The sequence below is a fragment of the Anopheles moucheti genome, chromosome 2, assembly GCF_943734755.1.
Source record: "Anopheles moucheti chromosome 2, idAnoMoucSN_F20_07, whole genome shotgun sequence".
NCBI classification, from domain to species: domain Eukaryota; kingdom Metazoa; phylum Arthropoda; class Insecta; order Diptera; family Culicidae; genus Anopheles; species Anopheles moucheti.
Genome location: NC_069140.1, coordinates 7,222,475 through 7,243,257, shown reverse-complemented (window position 1 = coordinate 7,243,257; position 20,783 = coordinate 7,222,475). Strand labels below are relative to the sequence as shown.

Here is a 20,783-nt window from a genome sequence, read left to right as displayed (position 1 = left end):
CGAGTGTTGATGCTGTGCCCTCATTTATCCGCCCGCAATGATGGTCCAAGGACAGCTCGTACGAAAGATATTTGTGGATCGATCGATCAACGCGCAACAGAAACCGACTCTTGCACCGGGACTTTCACAGACAAATTGGACAAATGTGGTTGTAGATCCGATGCGGTTTGATCAGCACCAGCCGGATCTATCATCGATGGTCTCGGCTGTCTTCCTCGGCGGTGTATCTTAAACATACCATGAGTCCAACCGGCTTCACCCCGTGGAAACAGGATCGGGTACTGTAGTGGACGCATCATCTGGGTGGTCTCATACCCTGGCCTCAAAGATCCTGTAGCACGATGTTGCAGCACAATCTCCCGTGTATATTTCGTGCTATCGGTGATATCGTCACAAACACACATAACCCACCTCATCTGCAGTCGGTGCGTTGTTCCGGCACTGGTCAATACCTGGTATACGTGAAAGAAGACGCGAACAGACATACGTTCATACGTATGACTGAACATCCGTGTTAGTGGATTGCGTGAGATAAATACCCAGGATGCAGGATAGACCAATTCGATGACAAAGCGCTTCTTGGATGCTGCAGTTGTAAATTCCACCACGTGCAGCTTCTCGAAATTGGCGCACGTATGATTGTAGCTCCATTTAGAAGAGTACAGATACAGTACAACTATAATTCAGCCCTGGGCCTCCAAGGGGATTGATCCTCCACTGAGTTTGCTTTTTGTTACCAAGAAGAATTTTTCCTTAACCACTCGTCAAGACATGTAATACCACCCACAAGGTATGGAGGGATGGATGACGGAAGCTAGATTGCATAGGTTTGCAAAGCAGTATCAATAAACTGTACGAATCGATGTGCACATTGTTCCTTTTTCTGATGTAAACGTTTATTAACCTACCGTTTTCAGATGCGATCAATCGAATGAATCGATCGTAGTGGTTTATTGCAATGGGTGGCTATTATAATTGTAGAAGAATAAATATATCGTGGATCGTTCTAAATAGGTTTTGCTGTTTGCCTTCGATGATTACAACTATAGTTTAATCTGGTCGGAGTTTTATCGGGCCTCCGATTCAAACCATAATATCCTATTATCAACTTGCACCCGCATAACGGCCCAGAACCACATTTGCAAAATCTCATAAGTAATGGTTTATCTTGTATCATCGGTTAGCCAACCGCTTTTCATTACACACTCGTCCTTATTGCATACAGCTGTATTACACAAAACAATAAACAGAAACGAAACGATTTGTCTTTGTTCGCTATGCCTACAATACACGCTCGTCTCCGGTGTTATTATATCTACGTCCCTATAGAATGTATATGAAAACTCTCGTCACTATTATCTCGTGCAAAATAATTGGACTAATAATGGTAAAACAGCGAAAATAACCATATTCTGCATATTGCTACAACACAAAAAATCTTTGATAATCGTCACACGGTTATACAATTTGCACCGCAATTGTGCGATACTAATGGTAAGCATGAAAGGATAAGGCAGGATGAAAGAAATGCAACAATCATTTTGAAATGAGCGTCGATAGCACCGATCGCTCCAGGAGTTAGTTGATCGCACCCATCCATTCATTCGTTTCGTTCCTAACGTCACGCATGTTTCCAATCTCATTACAAGCGTTAATAAGAGTTTTGAATCTTTTTTGTTTTAAACTGACAAGCAAGACTAGATTTATGAAACACGTAGCCAAAAGGTATAGGAGGATATTTTGTTTCAAAAGGTTCGGTTACTTAAGATAATACCACGCTAGGAGTGATGCGCTCGTTACTGCGCAAAAGTCGTTGTATCCGATTGTTTCGCTCCATCAATATCCTGGCCGGTTGCCGTGTTGTGAGACAAGATGCCTATATATCTTCCTTTCGGTGTGGTGTGTCTTGTGCTTAGCAAAGGCGTTTTGGGGCCTCTAGTGTAGTGACTTTTTTCTCTCTTTTTACTAACACGTGTCGTGATGTGCTAATGTTTGATAAATATAATCAAAACGGATAATGGATCTACGCCTAACCATAACAGCAGCAATCGAGGAGCGTTCTAAGAGAGGTTCGATCTAGGTTTGCACCGGTACCGGTGCGCACACACACTCCAGGCATTGATTGATAACGATTGCTTCTACATACAGACTGCATCATTTCTTGGGACACGAAACATAACTTTGCTTCCAAACTAAATCACAGCATCCGGTTGAAGCGAGACCAACCCGGTCCGGGTCTGGGGATCGCCTTTAGTTCTCATTGCTCCGGCTTCCATAAAGCCCAATAACGGTCTTCTTCATCCGCTTGATGTCCCGTGCATTGGTACGACAGCAACCCCCAACAAACTTGACGCCCATTTCCACCCATTGCGGGATGTACGTTTCCAACGGGGTAAGATTTTCCGCACCCCGCCAACATCCCCCAACCGCGTCCCATTGCTCACCGGAATTGGGATACACGATAAGCGGGATGCGGTTAGCACCGTCTGTGGGCGAGAAACCACACTGTTCGTGTACCGACCGTAGCAGGGGTAACACATGCTGTGGATTAACGCAGTTCACACCGAGCGCTAGCAGATTGGGATTGGGCAGTTGCTTTGCCCGGTTCCACAAGGCGATGACCGTTTCGGCAAATTGTTCGCCGTGCGCAATGGACGAACCGTCCCGGCACTGGAACGAAATCCAGAACCGCACCGTCGGATGTTCCGTGGTCAAAAGATCGAGTAGGGCTTCCGCCTCCATCCGACACGGTATCGTTTCGATCGCGAGCGCGTCAACACCGGCCTCCACGATCGCGTTAATTCGGGGCCGGTGCCATTTCTGCAACCGATTGGCCGGGACCTGATCCGCGTATGCACCCGTGTACTCGGACCCATCGTGAAGATGCGCACCGTAGGGACCAATCGAACCCACCACCCACGGTATTTTGTGGGATTTGTTTTCCAGCTTTTCGGCCAGGTAGCGAGTACGGGCACGTCTAGCCAGCTCGACGCTTGATTTGATCAACTGCACCGACTCATCTTCATTGAGATCGAGAAAATCCATATAGCCCTCGATGGACGCCTGGTACGTGTTGGTCAATATGCAGTCGGCGCCCGCCTTCAGATAGTCCAAGTGCGTTTCCAGCACGGCACCCGGATTGGTCGCATTGAAGCGAGACGACCACAGCGGATCCTTGTCCAGTCTGGCCCCCACATGCTCGGCCAGTTGCGTACTAAATCCACCGTCGATGACGATCACTTTGCGCGAGGATAGTTTAAACGATTTGCTCTTATCGGTACGCACCGGCATCGAGAACGGAGCGGAACTAAACGGATCATCGTCATCACCGAGCGTGTCCGGGATGTTCTCCGGCGAGAATGGAGCCGCCTGCTGAACAGCTGCTGGCACTGACCCCATCTGTATGAGCGGTAACGAGGAGTGTCGTGGTACTTCCGGTGGTGTCTTTAAACTGCCCTGACTGCCTTGTTCTCGGATTTTATCAAACTCTTCGCCGAAAATATGATCCTCAGTCATCTGTGCGAAAGGAGTAGGGTCGCCAAAGGGGTTCCAGTTGGAACTGGCACCAGCCGAAGATGTAGATCGCTGTTGTGACAACTGTGGATTGGAACTCGAGGCCAAATTGGAGACACGCGACTCAAAGCCAACGCCACCTGCCGGACCGGGCGGATGTTTGTGGAGCGAACTATTGGAACCGTTCGAAGTGGTCGTATGCTGACCGGGTGGGCTTGCAGATGACGGTTGGAAGTTGTTTGTCGCCTGGTCGAATGGGGCCAGAAACTGAGAAGTTTCCGTTGCGAACGCTTTGTTAAAGGCAGACGTATCACTCACGTTCCGTCGATGGCCGGAGGCTTTTGGTGGCGCTAGGATGCCGCCGGCAACTGCACTGCTCGAGGAGGAATTCGATCCACCAAGGGTTGGCGTTTGTGTCTGGTTGGACGGAACGACCCCCTGTGGATTTGGGGCGTGACTTGGTGAATGTATCATCGATAGCGAGGAGGACGAAGAGTTGTGGGCTGATGTACCGGCCAATGAAATTCCCTCTCCACCGCTCGTAATAGTGGCTAGTTCCGCCTCCCGGAATGGATCAGGATAGGTTGTCTGAAACAGTGCGGCAACTGCAACAGCGGGTTGTTGGGATAATACCGCCGTTGCTGCCTGCCCATCCGTTGCTGCTACTGTTGTCGATGGATCGATGGATATACTTGAAGGGACTGCTGCCACTTGTACACTGCTGGCAGCAGGAGGAAAATTGGCCGTAAATTTGGCTACAAAAGCTTCCGGACCATCCGGGCCAGATGTGCCGATTGCCGAGGGTGCCATACCGGGCGTTGGCGAGGAAAGAATGTTTTTCGGCGAGGGGTTCGGTGGTAAACCGAGCGAGAAGCTATTAACGCCCATGCTCGGTGTGGCCGCTTGTGAAGCTTTTGGTCTTTGGCGTGGGGCCACACTTGTGCCACCTTCGATCGGCAGCTGACCGACCGGTTTGGTTGGTTTCGGGATGGATCCTACCTGGCCGACACCACTACCCACCGTCGGTAGGCGCTTTGTTTCCGATTCGAACGGAGGCACCGGTAACGTTTCCAGCGGTGGTACGCTACATTTCGTCAAGTTTCGCACCGGATTGGATCGTCCTGCGATACCGAACGCGATCTCGCACACTTGGTAGATATTGGGTCGTTTTTCCGCATCTGGTTCCAACATGTAGCGTACTAGCTGATGGACGCTACGCGAATATTTCGAACCGTCTGGAATGCTGAACTGGCCGCTCTGTATCGCCAGAGCGCTTTCGCCGAACGGGAGCGTGAAGTAGCACACCTTGTACAGTAGGCACCCGAGCGCCCAGATGTCCGCCTTTACCGTAATGTCCTGCCCATTGAACAGATCGATCATCTCCGGCGCTCGGTAGGAAAGCGTGGTGTACTTTTGGATCTCTTCCTCCACCATCGTACGGCCATGGCTGGTTGGGTTGAGCACCCGCGCCGTAGCCGAACCGAAATCACACAGCACAAAGTTACCCAGATCATTCTGAAGGATGTTTTCCACCTTGAGATCCCGATGGATAATGGGTGTTTGACATTGGTGCAGCCGGGCGACGGCTTCTGCAACGTCACAGAATATCTGCAGCACCTCCGTCTCGCTGAAGCCCGTAGTGAGCCGAGTGTTCATGAGCGTGAGAAGATTTGTCTTGCAATAGGGCATGAGCAACAGTATCTCGTGCACACCATTACCCTTCGTATTGATGCTGTGGTCAATGTAGCCAATGATGTTTTTGTGCCCACTCAGATTGCTTGCTATCTTGATTTCGCGATTGCACACACCCAAATCATACTCGTTGTTCACGTACAGCCGCTTCAGTGCGTACCGTTCTCCCTTGGCTCCTTTGACTAGAAACACGACGGCAAAGCCACCTTCTGCCAGTACCTCCTCCACGGTTACTACGTTCTCCTTGCTTAGCTTAAACGTTTTGCCGACGAAACTGTTCGTCTCCCGGCTACTGCCCGCCGACGTTGGTTCATTTTTCGTTTCGAATTTTGATATGAACTTTTTCATCCTTCGTGATGGACTTTATCTTCCCCTACCAGATTCCGGACTAGTGTTGGGTAACGTTTCAGCACACCAGGTGACGGGGACAATCGCTTTAACAGGAGGGGTTTGCTAGTCGACGTTACTAGTAATGCAGTGCTGTGTTGTTGTTTTTTTTTTGTTGTACGTGGTAACAATGTTGTGTCCTTCGCACAGATGATAACTGTCTCCTAATACTGTGTCTGCGCTATTTGACTGTGCAAAATCGTGCTATGTTTATTGCTCCATTCTACAAATCGCTTTTCTTCATTCCATTCTGCAGTGGTGCGATTTGGTTGCACTAACTAATGCTGCTCGGTGGTTCGGTAGTGCTTACGCTCGCTCGCTCTATCGCACTTTTATCACTTCCGCTGCGCTACATGAATCACAATAATCAATGTGAGAATCGTCAGCCCGTTTTTCGGGGTGGGGTGTACTGCTGCTACTGATAGTCGTACGGTGGCCCCTACCTTACTCGAGTTTGTTCACGTGCGCAAATTTGATTTTGTGCAGTCGCCACACAATATACTACGTGTCCCAATATCAGAACATACTCCAATGGAGCTGAATACGATTTTATCTAGAGCTCGGCCTCCTTTTCTGCACCAAACTGCTTTTTACACCATCATTCCCTTATTTGACTTGATTCGGTTTGCCTAGGACATTTTTGCGTCGCGCTTCACCGTTTGCACCAAAACTTGCACTGTAATGTAGGCGTAATGTAGCAGGATGGCCACTTCGAAAGGAGGAGAAACTACTTATCGCACTCCGCAAGAAATCGACTTGTGGCCTATCTGTTTCCGAAACGAAACGCGAACGAGCTGCGATGTGTGTGCAGTACGTCTTTCTATTTGGCATGTAATTGCGCAAATGTGTGTGCGTGTACGGTATGATTGAAGTGCAATTTGACGGCTAAACCACGAGCAAAAGGAAGAAGATGCGCTTTGACAGTTCGGTACCCGAACATTGCGTGGATTTGTTTGTTTTCATTCGTAAACAACAACGCTTTTTCCTTGGGCTTTGCGGAAATCAAATTTGTGCTGCAAATATGGCATAATATTACGTCTGCAAGGACACGTGCCTCACTCTTCTCGTACCGTCGTGATCGCAACAACCCATCGGTGCACGACCTAGTGTTTGATTTTGCGACATAAATGGTATTCAATCGGCGTTTGTTGAGCATGTAGGCTTCGGCTGCTGCTCAAACCGTGTAAAATTTTGACTTGTGAAAACATAACAACTTTTCTTTTGTGCACCGAACAGCCAACATTACTATTACAACATTTGTGCGCTAGTGAAAATAGCATTCAAAGCCGCAATTAACTCGACCGCCAAATAAACTACACAAAGCTGTTTTAAACCATGAGCAAAGAAAAGATTTGGAAGGGATTCGACCAGCTTCTGGTTTCTTCCTCTGTAGGGCATAGAAGATCATGGAGAAGACAGCAAAGGTCGCGTCCCAATAAAAACAACAGCGTAAGTATACTCTGCCTATGTACTTTACTATGAAGGAGCGTAACTTGAGTGATGCATCTTTACAGTTAATATATATGCGAGATCAGGATGATGGATGGCAGATAGATGACCATTCAGATGAAGACACGACTTGCAGTGGAAGGCATGAAAGTGAACCGTTGTCCTCAACGATTACACCATCCGTGCCGCCATCATTAAATCCGGCCGAATTCACGATTAGTCGCAAAAATGAGTCCGATTCTGAGATAGAGCAGTTATCGGAAGATGGCTGCCAGCCCCAGTACGCAACCACATCTGAGTCTTCCGATTCAGACGATTGTCTTGCTATTAATTGTACCAAGAGCAGAATGACGAAGTTACAATTTGTTGACACAAATCCTTTGAAACGACGAAGAATTACGGATGATATGGACGTTTCTTCCGTTGCCGGTTCGTGCCGAGCTAAGAACCGTCCGTTCAAGGATGCCACTAGTCCAAAGCAATTCAAATCAATTTCAGTGCTCAATCGCAGCAGAGCTTCAGTTGGATTAAACAACAGTGTGGTTAGTACTACCGGGAATAAATCCACGCATGGTTGGAAGTCTTTTGATACATCGTTTACGGACCAACAAGAGGCAAGCGATATAGAAGAGTTGCCTTCTTCGCCTGAGAGTTCGCGTACGGTACCGCTCAACATTGAGGAGTTACCACCTTCAGCTGACGAAAGCAGTTACATAAATCGAAGTGCATTGCAAGATTCATCCACTACTCCTCCCTCGAAGTCATTTTATGTCGCAACGCCAGCCACTAAAAATAAAAACCATCCCAAAAGTTCGCCTTTGGGAGCACTGGAAATGGTACTGCATGATCGAAGTTCCCGACAATATCTCTGGCAGCATGCGATAACGTCCGGTACGGTCCAACCGGATCTCATTATAAAACTAGATTCCATCGAACGAATTTTCGGTCGCGTAATGCTACGATTCTTCACCACCACAACCGAAACGGACGATTGCGTTCAGGAGCAGATCGAAAACATCATCTTCCTGGATCAAGGCGATAAGCAGTTAAAATCGATTCACGCCGGAATGGACCTAGCGCTGGAAGTAGACGAACGTATAATGCCTCACCGCGTTTCCAACAACAAACTGGTACACCTTGGCGTAACGAAACTGTGTCCTTTGCCATTAACCACCAAATAAAGAAGCACACACACAGCACACCGGGCGAGTTTTAGCTTTCTCTCCACTTTCCTTCTTTTTATTCGCCTGCGTTACACTTCCGCGCACCAACTCCATTTCCAACTACAGCAAAGCTAGCTGAATTTGATTAATAAGCTTTACGATGTCGTTTCCATCGCGGTGGCAGCTGCGGTTTCCTCGGTGTACTTGCCCTTGTCCTTGTTGAGCGCCGCCAGACGGCCCTTTGCACGGCGATCCAGGATCTTCTTGCGATCCTTGTCCATCTTCAGCTTCACCACCACACACTTGGACGGGTGTACACCGACGTACACGTTCGTGCCGTTTGCCTTCTCGCGCTGGATGCGCTCAATGTACACGACGTATTTCTTGCGGTACACCTGAACCACCTTGCCGACCTGATTGCCCTTGTAGTGGCCGCGCACAACCTGCACTTCATCATCTTTGCGAATTGGCATGGAACGTACGTTGTACTTCTGTTTCAACTCCTTCGACAGCGGCGCCGACATAATCTTCCTACGGATGTGTGACGGGGCCTGGAAGTGGCGCTTGCGGCTCTTGCGCCGCGACGACGAAACATGCTTGTTCAATTTCATCTTTATCCGAGGCTGAAACGAGAGGATACGAGTGGAAGTATCATTAATACGCGGTACTTGAGGGTTTGATTGTTTTTTAAGCCAATTTACGGCACTTTTTCGCGTTACTTACAACAAAATACTCGTACACCCGAAAAACGCGTGCTTCACGTAGTCCAAGATGTCGGAAAAGGAAGTAGTGATGGGCAGCCGGTCTATGTTGGAGCACAGCGAACCGCTCAGAGAGTGATTCCGTTCCGCCTTGAAATCCCAACTTTTATGAAAAATTGAAAAATTCCATGGAAAGTGGAACTCAATTTTGTTACAGATTTTTTAATTTTGAATTCTATTGAAACCTAGTAGTGTATTTCCCATTGCCGTGCACATAATTATAAAAGCATTATTCTTGTCTGACAGTTACAATATTTGATGGGAACGTTTCGAACCGACACGTGCCACCACTAGCAACAAGAGAGAAGGAGAACAAGCAAATCCACGCTGTAGAAGAAATCGCAACGTGACAGCCGTTCGTGGCAAGGTATCTAAAGATGAAGCTGTGACTCGTTTCGTTGTGGGGTAGGAACCAATTGGAAAAATTATAATCAATGGTCGAAGAAAATAAAAAGGGTTTTGTAGATATAGGTAGTTTCGGGAAAAGTCGTTTCAACAGTGACAATACTAGCGGATTTTTTCGTAGTTCTAGAGAAGCTACGCTCAGTTTATCGATATTCCTGCAGAACCAACATAATGAAAGAACGCAGATATTCTTGTAGGGAAAAAATCATCAAAACAACAGAACTGTCAAAGTTTGTTTATGTTTTAATTTAATCTCGATTTGTTTATTCGCTTGCCAAGGACGGCGATCGCTCCAGCAAAAGTAAACCACGTTGAACGTTATGTGTCGTAAGAAATGTCCTCCTTTGTGCCTAAAAAATACCATTTGCGAACATCGCTGCTACATTTTTACCATCTGAATAAAACCGCCACTGAGGCGCACCGATTGCTTGTGCAAACGTACGGTAAACATGCGCTAGGAAAGACACAATGCGCCGAATGGTTTCGGAAATTCAAGCGTGGCGATTTCGACATGCAGAACAAAGACCGTGGCAGACCAACCAAAAAGTTCGACGACAGCGATTTGCAGACTTTGCTGGACGAAGATGATTGCCAAACGCAACAGCAGCTCGCGGACCGGTTGGAAGTAACGCGCGAATCCATTTCCGTACGTCTGAAAGCCATGCGGCGAATCCACATTGGTGGAAAATGGGTTCCGCGCGATCTCAACGATAGGCAGCAGGAGAAGCGTAAAACCATATGCGAATTGCTGCTTGCCAGACATGCCCGGAAGCCCTTTCTGCGACGAATCGTGAGCGGGGGTGAAAAATGGATTTATTTCGAAAATCCAAAGCGTAAGAAATCCTCCTCGGAACCATGCGATCCATCCATTCTCGCGGCAGGACCGAATCGATATACACAGAAAACGATGCTTTGCGTTTGGTGGGATCAGCAAGGTTTGATCTATTATGAGCTGTTAAAGCCCGGCGAAATCGTCACTGCACAACTGTACCAGCAGCAGTTGATCACATTGGAACAGGCGCTACGAGAGAAACGAACCGAAGGTCAGAATGATAGCAAGAAAATCATATTGCTTCATGACAACGTTCCGGTCCACACAGGAATCCCGGTGCAGGATACGATCTCAACGTTCAAGTGGGAAACGTTACCGCACGTGGCCAACTCGCCGGATCTGCTGCCTTCAAATTATCATCTATTCCCCATACTGGGACTTGCTCTCTCGAATCAACGATTCGCTTCGTTAGAAAACATTCACAGCTGGTTAGACAATTGGTTTAGCACCAAAGATGGTTCGTTTTTCAGAAGAGGATTACAACAGTTACCGGAACGGTGGGAAAAGTGCATACAAAACGAGGGGCATTATTTAACAAAGTAAACTTTTCATTTTTACGCCAACTACCAATTGCAAGGAGGAAATGCCTTGTTCCATTTGTTATTTTTTCTCAACACAAGCGGTGTTGAAAATACGGCATTGCCGTCATAATAGAAATTAAATAAAAATAAATAAAATAAAAAATCATTCTTTTTATTCTATCTCTTAATTCCGGTGTGTTTATCTCAATATCATTAGCGAACTGTACACATAATGTTTCGATTACACTCTACTATTAGGTGTACAAATAAATAACGGCCGTTTTTTTATAAGTTTATTTCTTTCGCGGCTTCAACTCGTGTGGTATCCATTTGCCCTCCTTCCGTATCATGCCTAACGCGTTCAGCCGTGATGATATGGCCTGACGAGTTACACCAAGCACGGCTGCAAGCTCTTCTTGCGTTTCGCAGTCATTTTCCTCCAGTAAAGCCGTCAATTCTTCGTCGGCGAACGTTTTGGGCCTTCCTTCACGTAGAGCATCCTCCACGGTGAAATCACCGCTTCGAAAGCGTCGGAACCAATCCCGACACCTTGTTTCGCTTAGAGCAGCATCGCCGTAAACACTCGAAAGCTCTCGATGCGCTTCGGCTGCCGTTTTCTTCGCTCGAAACAAAAACAGCAACACCTCCCGCATATGGCGCTTAGTCGGCTCAAAATCAGACATTTTCAAGCACTAGGGAACTTTTATTCGCACAAAATAATCACTAATCCCCACCTGGCAAAATCCCACCCATACATATACAAAACCTTCTCAATAATTTCTCAATACCTTCGCGAAAGGCGTCGTTATTGAGAAGGTTTTGAACATGTGTGCGTGTTCGTGTCCCTCCGGCGTTCGTGTCCTCTTCGGGTATCGAGACACTTCTTTCCATGTGTTAGTGTTAGTTTTCCCTTCCATTTCTTTCGTTCTGTTCGGCGACGAAGAAAACACAGTCGATACACAACACTTGCAACACGAAATAATTAATTTTATTTTTAATATAAAAATATTTGTTACATTACTTTCACACTATTTTCACTGCACTTTGAACAACCAATACCAAGAAATGAACGAACAACACTATTCACTATTTTCACTATTACGGCTGTACGAAAGCAGCCTTCCCTCGCAGTGCACATGACTGTGTGGATGACGCTTCCAATGACGCCGTCGTTCGCTCCTGGAATCGTCGTCTGAAGCACAAGGAACCAGAAAAAAATGATATTAGAAAAGGTCCCAAACATTATCTTACACTTTATCTTACCTTATGCAACATGATGCACTAATATTTCACTGCTCCACGGCCGACTTACAAGCGTCCATCTTGCAAGCTGCTTCACCACAGCTGAGCACAACCTTTACCGACGGCCTCACGGACTGTGTGCATGAGTGTGTTCTTCTTTCACTTTCGATCTTTTCCGATCGCGGTTGCAATTGCCACTACACATTGACAAAACGAATAAAAAAACACATCCGTATTGCTCGATACGGTAAATTCGACACCAACACCAGAGCAAACGCGCTAAATTTCGTGTCCGTACAGCAAAAACCGAAGGCAAACTTCGGGAAATGTCATATGGGTCGTTTACACAGTTTGATTATGTCATTCCCGAACTTGATTTATGACCGTTTGTGATCGTCAAAATCGCGCCACAGTCCACATCGATTTTAAAACGGCCGTTATTTATTTGCGAACCTAATGTAATGATGGGAAATGATCCCAAAGTTGGGATCGGATCGTGTAAATTTACACGATGCCCGGTCCGGATGGGATCGAATGACTGGGGTGTGACTTTTCATTAAAAAGGAATGGCTTTCCATGCAATGGTGATGCCGGATTGCTAGGGATCACAATCCCTCAATCGTCCCGTCGGCGGAAACGAAATTCCATACAATCGAACCGATTTCAGATTTCGGATACCAGGAGAGCATCCTTCTAGGAGGTAACATCTATTCCACTCCGGTGTGCATGTAGCTGTTCCGCTTGCGCATGTTGTCATGCGCGTCAGCGAGCGTGAGAGCAAATCGTGTGATTGGATCAGATTTTTCAAGCCTGGATCGCATCGTATCAACCGATCCACCTCCAAGTTCTCATCACTACTGTACTAGTCTTTATGGATCCTTTATTCAATAAGGTGCAATCATTACACTACTATTTTTACAGCGCAAATGTGCCAGCATATTTAATACATAATGTCTTTCCTAGACTCATACACAGTACATTTCATGTTTATTAGTGCTACATTAGCGTTTGCAAGTGGAGTGTGTGTGTTTTTGTTGCTTCTTGTATATACGCTGTACTTAGCAAAGCAGCATCTTTCCTGAAGACATCCGACACATGACTCTGAGTTCGTGCTCGAGTCTTTTCCTTTCCTTCTCATCAATACATGTTATGTGTTATCTGTTGCTTCAGTTAGTGTGGTACAATCGACTTCTCTTGTTAAAATATCATAATTTAAAACGTTACAACTTATAAGTTTAAATCTGTGTTGCTCTAGTAAACACACTCGCACGCAACACCAGACACACACATTAAAATTGAATCCGAAACAATGAACAATTTGGGAAACGTAGGAATGGAACGGAAACTATACTACCATTAATTAGAATACGCTCACAAACGATTAAACATCATCAAACAATCCTTTCGGTTTGGGTCCAGAACGGCCACCGCCTCCCATGCGGCTATCGTCGTCTTCGTATGTGGTACCATATCCCTTAAACCCTACGGAAACGCCCGTACTCACACCGAATCGTTCGTTAATTTCCTGCGATAAAGAGAGGTTAATATCGTCCAACCCTCTAGCGCCGCTACCGGTAGTACTGTAGTCCAAACGATCTCCATGCCCGACCAGATCGTCATTCGGTCCAACGGTGTCAACATGGCGGGATTTGTACTTCGACAGTATACCACCTCCACCAGTACCATTTCCATTCGAACCGCCACCATTTCCTGTGCCTGGGCCGCTATGTCCCACTCCGCCGACCGTCCCATCTCTGGTGATTTGTCCCAAAATGTTATCTCGCCTTCGCGCCATTGCATCTTCCGCCCGCTGCCGTTTGCGTTTTTCACGTACAATCAAATCCTTTCCCTCCTGGACGAGTTCGACGGCGATGGTTTCATTCAGCATAAACTGCTGAAATCCGAGAGCGTTCAGCGCACGGCTACCGAGCGAGAACCAGGTAGCGAGGCAGAACGCCAACATCACCATTGGGAAGTAGATGTTGAAGCCATCCGAAATGATGCCCAACACATCCATGTGACCCATGATCTGTGTATAGTGGGTCTCGAGCACCCGCTCCTTGATGATGTGTGAGTCCATGTGAATCATGCCAAGAAAGTTGAGACACATTGGTGGCGTCAAGCGACACAGCAACATGCCGCTAAAGATCAGACTGTACTCGTTCGTTTGATGGTGCGCGGCCAGATAGTAGAGATTCAGGAATTTGATGCGAAACACGGTCGAATATGCGCAATAGCATAAATAGCACAACGTCAGCATGGAAAATATCTCGATCGTGACGAAATCGTAGTTCCCTTTCGCCACGTTCAGCACGTTGGCAAAGATCGAGAGCACCGGTTGGCGGTTGAAAAACGTCAGCTCGCTCCAGACAACCATGAACGAAAGGAATGCCGTAATGACGGCCAACGCTTTCAGGAACGGTGCCTTCACGACACACTCCCAATACCAGTCTATCGTTGGGCTGTACATGGCCCGCGCAAATCCAACCCGATGCTTAGGAAACTCGGTCTTGAAGCGATGATCAAGCGATACGGCATTCTTGGCCACATCTTCCAGGTGCAGCACTTTGGTAACTTGAACGCTCCACAGCGCTTCGGTGCGTTGCAAGGTTTGCAGCGATTTGATCACCTGCCGATGCAGTCGCACCAGTGCCTTTTCCGACGGTATTGCCATCGGGGAACCATCCTCCCGGCTGATACGACTCGCTCGTTCCATCAGCTCGGTAGGCACTTTGCGTATGATGGTTTCTAGTGCGGGGCGCAACTCGTGCCGCGGTGGAATCGCTCGGCTGGCGGACTGTAAGCTTTCCAGCACATCATCCACGTTCTCTTCGGCTTCCGCTTTTTCCGAGCTAAGCTTGGATAGCTTAAAGTAGGCATATTGCAATGTAAAACCTGGCTTCGAGTTGTTCCAGAGACTGCGGGGTACTTCGACCAGAGCGTAACCTAGCAACAGCACGAGCAAAAACAAGCCCCACGTGTTCGAGGCGGAAGATGCGATCGCTTTTAGCTTCTGCCAATCGAGCGAAATGCCCGGTTGTAGTGCGAGATAAATCAGCAGTATGCCACAGATAAACAGATACGTGCCGTAATAAATGGCGTTATCTACCAGTGCGGATCGTAATTTACCCTTGATCGTAAAGTCACCTGCCTTCAGGTAGGACTGCATCAGTGGCATAATCAGCCACGTAAGGAACTGTGATGACCAGTAGATAATGCGCCACAAGTTGGGGAACACTTCCTCTTCCACCATACCCCACGGTCGCTGACAGATTGCATCGGGCCCGTCATTGTTCGAACCATTGCTGGTGATGTTGTGCTCCTGCAGACATTGACGGTACACGGTCTGGAAGGGTTGGAGAGGATGTTGGGAAACTTTTTCATTAGCGATAACGATCTGACTGATCTGAATCGCTTACTCACCGATGTGACATCCAGCGGAATCGTGAATACGATAAGGAACGAGAAACTCCACGCCGTCAGTACGGAAAAAGTCACTATTGGATGCTGTCGTTGAATGCAGCCGTACCGATAGAGTGATATGGAGGCCAATAGCAATGCCAAACAGATGGAGAACACTAGCAGATAGGCCATATTGCCGAAAGAATACTGGTGATACGTATGATGCACGTGCGTGATTGCTCGCGTGTATTTTAGAATTTGTGGCCGGTATTCGCAGCAGCGGTTCGGGCACGAGTTTCCTGCAACTGTCGCTGCGCTTCTTGGTGCATTCTTTCCAACTTCTCCAAACTGAACGACTTCAGGGGGAGCAGCTGGGGTTTGCAAAGTTGGAACTCTTGTTTTTTCTCGAAAAACAGCTTACCGCTGGTGGGCAAAATTAGAGTAATCGGTTGCTGTCGCACACCCTTGTTGTTGCGTTCCTCCGTACTGGTTGATGATGGTACTGTTTCAGCTGGTGTCGTCGTATCGGCCACGGTTAGGGACATTGCAAAACATTGTCGGCCGTTTGCAACGCCGTGGGCCACTGCTGGGAGTGAATGGTGTAAAGTGGGTTGTGTAAAGTGTTATTTTAGCCAACACGAATGACACACAGGAGTGGGTGGGAGGTCCAGGTTTAAAGGGATTATTGATTTTTCTTACCTACAAATGAAACGAGACGGTTTCAAGCGTACGCTCCTTTGTGTTGGTTGAAAGGAAAGGAATCTGTTCGGTTTATCAAAACACAAATAATACCTACAATCAGCACCGATAAGTGCTGCAATTAAACAAAAACAAGACGAGATTTTGTTGAGGAAAGTAAAGTAAGGAGCACAACTCTACACGACCGTGGGTGTTTTGGAATGATTCCGTCATACGCAAAATGAAGTTATCACATAGAGTTGAGTTCGTAGAAATACAAACGAAGCAAACAGCATGCCGTGTCAAACATGTGAAGGATGTCATCTTCAAATCAAAAGAATTTCAAAAGGATTTCTTGTAAATGTATTGTAATTTTTTCTTTTTCTTGATTGTTTGAAATGTTCCTTTATTTCACAAATATTTCAAATGGATTTTACATCGAAAAACATTTCAATGAAGGTAATGGATTAATGCTAAATTAAAAACCGTTTTTTGGACACATGTTGGTAACATTTTGGCACGAATAAAATTGAAAACATTTTAGGTTTCTAACTACTTCTCTACTCTGGACTGGTTGCACGGAACATGCGAAAAGCAAAACATTATCCTCATCTCTCACTGACCCCTGTTTCCTATCTAAATTATATGTACGCAGTTATGGTGGTGCAAGATGTACTAGCTGGTGTTTGCTAATTAGATCGACATGCGCTTAAGGCTGATGGTACTCGTGATGATATCGGCTGGGTGATATCCCTGATCGAGTAAAAACTCATGCTCGTGCGTTGTAAAACTGTTGCCCCCGAGACAGGTGCACGAACAAACGGAAGTGTCTTCCTCCTCGATCTCGGAACAGTAGTTCAGATTCGCACAGGAAAGCAACTTCCCCGTCGATTCACATTCGTACGTTGTGAGCCCATCGACCGACGATTGCATCTCAGCCTCTTCCCGTCGAATGTCTTCCGCATTCCTGAAGGTGCATGGAGATCGGAAGGGATAACAAATTTAATAACGAAGCAGAAGAAGGCTCCTTGGAAAACGGCTACGTACATGGTCATGAATCGCAGCACTAGCAGATTAATGCTGGCAGCTACCACCGCTAGTCCAAAGAGAATGAAGACTAAACTGAGTGCTACGTAACCAGGTTTGTTGATCAGCGCCTGATCGTTTTGGAGCGCCACATAGTCACCGAAACCGATCGTCGTCAGTGTTACAAAGCAGTAGTAAAAGCTGTCGAAATAGCTCCATCCTTCGTAGCGTGAAAACACAGCCGCTCCGGTCGTAATAATAACCGACGAAAGTAATCCCGTTGCAAGCATCAGGTTCATCTCGGTAGCTTCCGTTTGCTGGCAGCGCAGATATTTTTTCGCGCGGCGAATTACAACCGAGGCAAACTTGTTCAAACGTTCGCCAATGCTTTGGAACATGACGAGCCCCAGCGGAATGCCGACCATCGCGTACGCCATGCAGAATGCTTTGCCGCCGATAGTGACCGGCGTCGAGTGGCCGTACCCAATCATCGCCAGCACGACCGTAGCGAAGTAAAACGCACCGGCAAACTTCCACTGGGGTCCCGCTTTGTGCGGTTTATTCTCCGTGATCACTATTTCGATCATATGGTAATCCTCCGGTGTGATGTTATACTTGGCGACAAAGTTGGCCTTTACGCCTGGAAGAAGAAAAGATAGGGAAGAGACACCTCATGCTGAAGATAGATACCCGTGGCCCGTTATCGTGGGAACGTATAGTCTTACTTTTCAAAAACTCCCATCGGCGAGCTTCGGTTTCTGATTCCAGTGCATCGAATACGGCTGCCCCTATCAATAGATAAGTGAACGTGCACACCACCAGCGAAAGTGTGCGAATGTTTTGTCGCTTCATGGCAGACGGAGTTGGGCACTGTTTCAATTTCGTTTATGCTTGCCCAAATAGGTTTCAGCTTTGTCTCTTCATTCCGGACGGTGCATCCTGCAGAACGAGGTTCCATTCATTGCATAGCGCACTGTTTAGCAAATTCCGCAAGCTACTTCTGCTCGTTGCCGCTTGATTGATTCGGTGGCTAGGGGTTAGATTAATTGAATTTGTTGCTGTTAGAATCACACGCTTTACGGCATTATTGGAAAATACAAACGCATGACCGATACTTAAACATATGAAAAGAAACTTGAGAAAACAGCTAAGGACAATGACAAAACAAACGTTCTAACAGCACGTGCAATTGCTTTGAACGGAATACTAAGTCCACTGTGGAATGGAATACTAAGAACATTTATCTAGAAACGTGAAAAAACACACTTTTCAACTATTGCTTGCTGAGGTAAGAACCAGAAAACCACTGCAGGAGCTGTGATATAGAAAAGAAATCAAACATTGCGTTTACTATCTTCCAGTTCTCCTTTTTTCATGCGCCTGCGCATTGAAATACATCTTGCAGAAGGTCCTTTTTCGTAATACAGACAAAATTAATATTAAGTTACAAAATACTGTAAGATTTAAACAGCATTTCATCTGTGAAGAAATTTTACAAAAAAGATTTTTTTTATAATTCCAAACCCGATTGAAGTAATTTGCGAGAATTACAAACAGTGAACTTCAAGAAAATAATTAAAGCTTTTCCAACACACAACTCCCGTCGAATATTCTTTCTTTCCATTAGTTCAATCCTCTGTACTCGAAGAGATTATATGTCTAGGTTTATTTCAATTTTCAATGACTGACAATGCATCGTACTCTCTTATGATGCGATTTAGAACCCGCGGTTGACAAAAGTTATCACAATACAAACACCTAACGTTCCATCCAAAGCCCAAGCTTGCCAGCCGATTTCAAGTACATGCTGCGCTCATTGTACAGCGTTAGTAACAACGGATTTAAATCTTATCAGCGATTTTTTGTTTTATTAAAGTTTCATCTCTGGCACACCATCACGGGAAATTCAACCCGAATGCGTTATTGCAGAAGGTGGTTATGCCTTGCCAGCCTTCTTCAACGCGGTTTACATTTTCTGCTTGTCGAACATAAACTCGCCCAGCTTGGGGTTCGTTTCCAACATCTTCGTCAACATGGCAAACTTTCCGGCCAGATCGCGTTGTCCCTGGTGCTGTTCTTCCAGGAATTCGCCCGTCAGGTAATCTACCAGATGGTAATCGTTGTGATCATTCTCACAGCGTTTGATCAGCTCGCGGATGCTCTTGGTCACCTCCTCTTCCTTCTCAAGTGCAGCCTTCAAAGCGGTCAGTCCCGCCGATTTCGATAGTTCTTCGTCACCCAGATTTTTGAGCGCCTTTGTGTTTTCGAAGGCCTGGCAAATACGGATATAAGAATTTTGTGGATTAATCAGACCGAAGCAAGGTCGTACCGTTGAACGGATGGCAACTTACGAAGTTAAGCAAAAACTTGTCCTTATCAATGGGAGTCTGTCCGCGCATCCGCGCATACTCGACTAGCTTTATGCCATGCTCTCGTTCTTCCGAGGCGGCGTGGAAGAAGAAATCCGCAAACCCTGGCAAGTTCACCGAAAACTGGGAGAAGTAGGCGGCGTACTGCATATAGAAGATCGCAGCATCGAACTCTTTGTTGATCTGATCCTGCAGCTTATCGGTGCAGCTTTTTTCCATGTAAATCCATTTGTCGGTGGCTGGACAAAAAAAAACAACGAAACGATACAATAAGCATGAATTATGTTAACATAATTCACAACTCGTAACGAACTACACGGAAAGTGAAAAAAATCAACGAATGAAAGCTCAATTATGGTACAAAGGCTGTATCATTAACGGATATGGTCAATATTTTTCCACACCCCTCGTTTCGATGGAATTCTTCGCATTATCACAGCGGGATATGTCTCTGAGGGACGAGTGTGTGTTGGTGTGAATCTGTTTGCATCCATCAGCTGTATGAATGTATCCGCCGGAATCAAAACAAAGAACTCAACCATTTTTGTTTCGCACACACTCGCACCGGAACTCACTTTCATGGTAGTTGTGCTGAGTTACCACCAACCCACTCTCAGGCAAAACTCTCGGGACAACATTCAACATGAAGTGCAGCGACGCCGTTCCGATGATAGAAAGATCCATAATAACGTCGTACAAATATGTTGAATTGCGATTCTACTTTCACTCATTTCTACCATTAATAAAGGCAGGATTGGCCTCAACTTACGTGGAGCAATATTCGTGTCCGCAAATTGTGCAGATGCTTGCTCCTGTTGCATGACAACAGCCGCAAACATCAGGGCTACGATGCCGAAGAAGACAGATTTCATCATTTCCTAGTTATGGATGTACGATGAGTCAGTGGGAAACTGCAAATATAACGCTTAAATTACAATCCGTACTAGACACTGGAAAGCGGCAACAAGAGACGAAAACGATGGACACTTGCAAACAAAACTGTCCCAAGTGTTGTTTCCACCCGCAGCACTCACAGAAATTGGGTACGAACTCGTTTCGTCTAAAAAAGACGTAACTGGTCAGGCCTTTATACGCACTGGCACAGAAGGACGACAGCTTTACCCGGGGCGCAACACTGAGGTTAAAAAAGTGTTTAACTTTCCTTGCGGAAGTGTACAGACTTGACGAGAATTTGCTTGCCTGCAATGACAAATGCGCACTTTACTCGTTCACGGTTTGCTACGAATTGTTCTCACGAAACGAGCCATCGAGTCATTTTATGCGATGGTTGACCATTATCGCTCACGTACACAATCACGCTAGTATCGCGTGTACGACGCAAA

At 46.4% G+C, this 20,783-nt stretch overlaps 7 protein-coding genes across 9 annotated transcripts; 1 reads left to right on the top strand and 6 right to left on the bottom strand.

Annotated features, from left to right (window-relative positions):
* Nucleotides 1-785: 785 nt before the first annotated feature.
* Nucleotides 786-6,332, bottom strand: LOC128297123 (AP2-associated protein kinase 1). The gene is made up of 2 exons (XM_053032692.1): nt 4,206-6,332; nt 786-4,118 (listed from the first exon to the last, which is right to left on the bottom strand). Exons 1-2 carry the CDS (start codon nt 5,551-5,553, stop codon nt 2,251-2,253), a joined length of 3,216 nt encoding a protein of 1,071 aa, XP_052888652.1. The 5' UTR covers nt 5,554-6,332; the 3' UTR covers nt 786-2,250.
* Nucleotides 6,333-6,592: 260 nt separating this feature from the next.
* On the top strand, nt 6,593-8,268 carry LOC128301758 (uncharacterized). 2 transcript variants are annotated; one of them, XM_053038395.1, is made up of 3 exons: nt 6,594-6,722; nt 6,829-7,041; nt 7,107-8,268. In XM_053038395.1, the coding sequence occupies exons 2-3, from the start codon at nt 6,928-6,930 to the stop codon at nt 8,220-8,222; spliced, it is 1,230 nt and encodes a 409-aa protein (XP_052894355.1). In that variant the 5' UTR covers nt 6,594-6,722; nt 6,829-6,927; the 3' UTR covers nt 8,223-8,268. The 2 variants fall into 2 exon arrangements, with proteins under 2 accessions (XP_052894347.1, XP_052894355.1); XM_053038387.1 differs by having other exon boundaries at nt 6,593-7,041.
* Nucleotides 8,252-9,087, bottom strand: LOC128301775 (60S ribosomal protein L26). Its single transcript, XM_053038407.1, has 2 exons — nt 8,928-9,087; nt 8,252-8,827 (listed from the first exon to the last, which is right to left on the bottom strand). Exon 2 carries the CDS (start codon nt 8,813-8,815, stop codon nt 8,360-8,362), a length of 456 nt encoding a protein of 151 aa, XP_052894367.1. The 5' UTR covers nt 8,816-8,827; nt 8,928-9,087; the 3' UTR covers nt 8,252-8,359.
* Nucleotides 9,088-12,646: 3,559 nt separating this feature from the next.
* Nucleotides 12,647-15,677, bottom strand: LOC128302708 (LMBR1 domain-containing protein 2 homolog). Its single transcript, XM_053039573.1, has 2 exons — nt 15,389-15,677; nt 12,647-15,311 (listed from the first exon to the last, which is right to left on the bottom strand). Exons 1-2 carry the CDS (start codon nt 15,557-15,559, stop codon nt 13,347-13,349), a joined length of 2,136 nt encoding a protein of 711 aa, XP_052895533.1. The 5' UTR covers nt 15,560-15,677; the 3' UTR covers nt 12,647-13,346.
* Nucleotides 15,619-16,207, bottom strand: LOC128302717 (uncharacterized). Of its 2 annotated transcripts, none has more exons than XM_053039587.1 (2): nt 16,067-16,207; nt 15,619-15,950 (listed from the first exon to the last, which is right to left on the bottom strand). In XM_053039587.1, exon 2 carries the CDS (start codon nt 15,910-15,912, stop codon nt 15,619-15,621), a length of 294 nt encoding a protein of 97 aa, XP_052895547.1. In that variant the 5' UTR covers nt 15,913-15,950; nt 16,067-16,207. The 2 variants fall into 2 exon arrangements, with proteins under 2 accessions (XP_052895547.1, XP_052895541.1); XM_053039581.1 differs by having other exon boundaries at nt 15,619-15,953; nt 16,067-16,201.
* Nucleotides 16,208-16,436: 229 nt separating this feature from the next.
* Nucleotides 16,437-18,105, bottom strand: LOC128310871 (potassium channel subfamily K member 9). The gene is made up of 3 exons (XM_053047610.1): nt 17,797-18,105; nt 17,093-17,711; nt 16,437-17,012 (listed from the first exon to the last, which is right to left on the bottom strand). Exons 1-3 carry the CDS (start codon nt 17,921-17,923, stop codon nt 16,739-16,741), a joined length of 1,020 nt encoding a protein of 339 aa, XP_052903570.1. The 5' UTR covers nt 17,924-18,105; the 3' UTR covers nt 16,437-16,738.
* Nucleotides 18,106-18,728: 623 nt separating this feature from the next.
* LOC128299698 (ferritin subunit) lies at nt 18,729-20,704 on the bottom strand. Its single transcript, XM_053035732.1, has 4 exons — nt 20,475-20,704; nt 20,210-20,351; nt 19,423-19,679; nt 18,729-19,343 (listed from the first exon to the last, which is right to left on the bottom strand). The coding sequence occupies exons 2-4, from the start codon at nt 20,313-20,315 to the stop codon at nt 19,038-19,040; spliced, it is 669 nt and encodes a 222-aa protein (XP_052891692.1). The 5' UTR covers nt 20,316-20,351; nt 20,475-20,704; the 3' UTR covers nt 18,729-19,037.
* Nucleotides 20,705-20,783: the final 79 nt, after the last annotated feature.

Bases quoted from the DNA above. Each gene is read 5' to 3' on its own strand.
- LOC128297123 (XM_053032692.1), bottom strand. From the start codon at position 5,553: ATGAAAAAGTTCATATCAAAATTCGAAACGAAAAATGAACCAACGTCG. The intron at 4,119-4,205 runs GTATATCCATCG...CCGCTGTTGCAG, and splicing joins AGTGGCAGCAGTCCCTTCAA to TTGCCGCACTGTTTCAGACA.
- LOC128301758 (XM_053038387.1), top strand. From the start codon at position 6,928: ATGAGCAAAGAAAAGATTTGGAAGGGATTCGACCAGCTTCTGGTTTCT. The intron at 7,042-7,106 runs GTAAGTATACTC...GCATCTTTACAG, and splicing joins GTCCCAATAAAAACAACAGC to TTAATATATATGCGAGATCA.
- LOC128301775 (XM_053038407.1), bottom strand. From the start codon at position 8,815: ATGAAATTGAACAAGCATGTTTCGTCGTCGCGGCGCAAGAGCCGCAAG.
- LOC128302708 (XM_053039573.1), bottom strand. From the start codon at position 15,559: ATGGCCTATCTGCTAGTGTTCTCCATCTGTTTGGCATTGCTATTGGCC. The intron at 15,312-15,388 runs GTGAGTAAGCGA...CAACCCTTCCAG, and splicing joins TTCCGCTGGATGTCACATCG to ACCGTGTACCGTCAATGTCT.
- LOC128302717 (XM_053039587.1), bottom strand. From the start codon at position 15,912: ATGTCCCTAACCGTGGCCGATACGACGACACCAGCTGAAACAGTACCA.
- LOC128310871 (XM_053047610.1), bottom strand. From the start codon at position 17,923: ATGAAGCGACAAAACATTCGCACACTTTCGCTGGTGGTGTGCACGTTC. The intron at 17,712-17,796 runs GTAAGACTATAC...TTCTTCTTCCAG, and splicing joins CCGATGGGAGTTTTTGAAAA to GCGTAAAGGCCAACTTTGTC. The intron at 17,013-17,092 runs GTACGTAGCCGT...ATGCACCTTCAG, and splicing joins GTGCTGCGATTCATGACCAT to GAATGCGGAAGACATTCGAC.
- LOC128299698 (XM_053035732.1), bottom strand. From the start codon at position 20,315: ATGATGAAATCTGTCTTCTTCGGCATCGTAGCCCTGATGTTTGCGGCT. The intron at 19,680-20,209 runs GTAAGTTGAGGC...TTTTTTGTCCAG, and splicing joins GGACACGAATATTGCTCCAC to CCACCGACAAATGGATTTAC. The intron at 19,344-19,422 runs GTAAGTTGCCAT...CGTATTTGCCAG, and splicing joins ACAAGTTTTTGCTTAACTTC to GCCTTCGAAAACACAAAGGC.